The 2,965-nt window shown below is 42.9% G+C and overlaps 1 protein-coding gene across 1 annotated transcript in view; it reads left to right on the top strand.

Moving 5' to 3' along the window:
- Nucleotides 1–2,478, top strand: part of SUN3 (Sad1 and UNC84 domain containing 3) — a 49,799-nt gene extending 47,321 nt beyond the window's left edge. Inside the window, exon 11 of the mRNA XM_011996489.1 lies at nucleotides 2,178–2,478. Coding sequence (XP_011851879.1) covers nucleotides 2,178–2,297 — 120 coding nt within the window. The 3' untranslated portion in view covers nucleotides 2,298–2,478. The remainder of the gene's footprint in view (nucleotides 1–2,177) is intronic.
- Nucleotides 2,479–2,965: the final 487 nt, after the last annotated feature.

Here is a 2,965-nt window from a genome sequence, read left to right as displayed (position 1 = left end):
TTCTCTTCTCGCTTCATTTCATTCATTTGATCTTCAATCGCTGATACTCTTTCTTCCAGTTGATCAAGTCAGTTCCTGAAGCTTGTGCATTTGTCACGTAGTTCTCGTGTTATGGTTTTCATTTCTATCAGTTCTTTTAAAGACTTCTCTACATTGGTTATTCTAGTTAGCCATTCATCCATTCTTTTTTCAAGGTTTTTAGTTTCTTTGCGCTGGTTACATAGTTCCTCCCTTAGTTCTGAGAAGTTTGATCGACTGAAGCCTTCTTCTCTCAACTCATCAAAATCATTCTCCATCCAGCTTTGTTCCATTGCTGGCGATGAGCTGCATTCCTTTGGAGGGGGAGATGCGCTCTGATTTTTTTGATTTCCAGCTTTTCTGCCCTGCTTTTTCCCCATCTTTGTGGTTTTATCTGCCTTTGGTCTTTGATGATGGTGACGTACTGATGGGGTTTTGGTGTGGGTGTCCTTTCTGTTTGTTAGTTTTCCTTCTAACAGTCAGGACCCTCAGTTGCAGGTCTGTTGGAGTTTGTTTGAGGTCCACTCCAGACCCTGTTTGCCTTGGTATCAGCAGTGGAGGCTGCAGAAGATATAATATTGCTGAACAGCGAGTGTTGCTGTCTGATTCTTGCTCTGGAAGGTTCGTCTCAGGGGTGTACCCAGCCACGTGAGTTGTGAGGTGTTGGTCTGCACCTAGTGGGGGATGTCTCCCAGTTAGGACCCAGTTGAGGAGGCAGCCTGTCCATTCTCAGATCTCAGCCTCCTTGCTGGGAGATCCACTGCTCTCTTCAAAGCTGTCAGACAGGGACATTTACCTCTGCCGAGGTTTCTGCTGCTTTTTGTTTAGCTATGCCCTGTCCCCAGGGGTGGAGTCTACAGATGCAGGCAGGCCTCCTTGAGCTGCGGTGGGCTCCACCCAATTCGAGCTTCCCAGCGGCTTTGTTTACCCACTTAAGCTTCAGCAATGGCAGGCGCCCCTCCCCTAGCCTCGCTGCCGCCTTGCAGTTAGATCTCAGACTGCTGTGCTAGCAATGAGGGAGTCTCCGTGGGCGTGGGACCCTCCGAGCCAGGTGTGGGATATAATCTCCTGGTGTGCCTTTTGCTAAGACCCTTGGTAAAGTGCAGTATTAGGGTGGGAGTTACTCAATTTTCCAGGTGTTGTGTGTCTCAATTTCCTTTGGCTAGGAAAAGGAATTCCCTTCCCCCTTGTGCTTCTCAGGTGAGGTGATGCCTTACCCTGCTTCAGCTCTCGCTGGTCGGGCTGCATCCGTGGACCAGCACCAACTGTCTGACATGCCCCAGTGAGATGAACCTGGTACCTCAGTTGAAAATGCAGAAATCACCCGTCTTCTGTGTTGCTCACGCTGGGAGCTGGAGGCTGGAGCTGTTCCTATTCAGCCTTCTTGGGCATGCCCTCCTTTATGACACTTTTTGGCCAAATAGTGAGAAAATAAAGATATAACAATAATATATGTTAGAAATGAGCATATTTGTCGAGTTTCATATTTGATTATATATTCGTATGCATTTGAACTCATATTATCTGTTCTTATAGTTGGCTTCAGAGATCTGGTTTTTAGACAACAAGCCCTCTCTCCCCTGCTCCTCAGCACAGCCAGCAAGGAGTGTAGAAGGGAGAAACAGTGGAACAGAGAGGTCACTTGGCTGCCATATTATCCTCCTCTCCCTCGACTTATCTTTTCATAAGCTCTTTATTCCAGTAGCTTATTTTCCCACTCATTAGACTGATATTTGAAAATAGTTATGTTAGAAAAGAAAAAAGTATATAGGCCAGGTGTGGTGGCTCACGCCTATAATCCCATCACTTTTGGAGGCCTAGGCAGTTAAATTGCTTGAACCCTGGAGTTCGAGACCAGCCTGGGCAACGTGGCAAAACCCTGTCTCTACAAAAAATTAATAAATTAGCTAGGTGTGGTGGCATGTGCCTGCAGTTCCAGCTCCTCAGGAGTCTGAGCTGTGAGGATGGCTTGAGCCCAGGAGGTAGAGGTGGCAACGAGCCGTGATCATGCCACTACATTCCAGCCTGTGTGACAGAGCCAGATCCTGTCTCAAAAAAAAAAGAAGAGTATATCATTTTAAAATTTTTATCAGTATTCATTGGGATTATTTGAGACGAATTTCTTTATGAGGCATTGATTTTCTTTTCTTTATTTTCAGCATGCTGTTTCTGAATATTTATTATGTGTGAAACTTAACATCTTTAGCAACTGGGGACACCCGAAGTATACTTGTTTATATCGATTCAGGGTCCACGGCACACCAGGCAAGCACATCTAGAAGAGTTGGTGCAGAAGGTCATGCCACATGTCCAGAATATTCAAGAACACTTATTCTCTTAGATGATACTGCACACATAGGAATTGAGAATTAGGAGTGGGAAGAAAACCTCAAAGTGGTTCATACTTGCCTATAAAAAGTAAACGAATTTTACTAATAAAAAATATGGAAGTAAATTAAATATCCTTGCCATAGTTTAGTCTTTAAGGATGCTCCATGTTGTCAGAGCATTGAAAACTCATTTTGTATTTAGAAGAAGATTGTCTCATCATCAGTCTTTCTCATAATACCATCTTTGCCTTCACTGACTCATTTGTTTACACCAGGCTTGGGTGTCCACTATCACCACTATCATTTAGTGCTGATCTGGAGGCACTGGTCAGCGCAATTAGATAGGAAACCAGTAATTTTTAAATTAGAGGTAAAAATTAGTGAGGAGTTCTGACCATGACCATTTACAGATAATTTGATGAATTCCTTGAAATGCAATAGAGTCTATTTTAAAAGAATAACAAACAAGGAAAAACTGTTGTAAGTTAGTGGATGCAAAATTCCCACATATAAATCAATATCATTCATAAACAAAAACAACAACCAGTTACAGAGTATAACTTACAAAATCCATTATCATCTTTAGATAATAAACATCAAATAAAATAAGAAAATAA

This window comes from Mandrillus leucophaeus, unplaced genomic scaffold, assembly GCF_000951045.1.
Source record: "Mandrillus leucophaeus isolate KB7577 unplaced genomic scaffold, Mleu.le_1.0 Scaffold517, whole genome shotgun sequence".
Classification (NCBI taxonomy): domain Eukaryota; kingdom Metazoa; phylum Chordata; class Mammalia; order Primates; family Cercopithecidae; genus Mandrillus; species Mandrillus leucophaeus.
The sequence above is the reverse complement of the archived record's forward strand: the minus strand, read 5'-3'. Positions and strand labels throughout refer to the sequence as shown.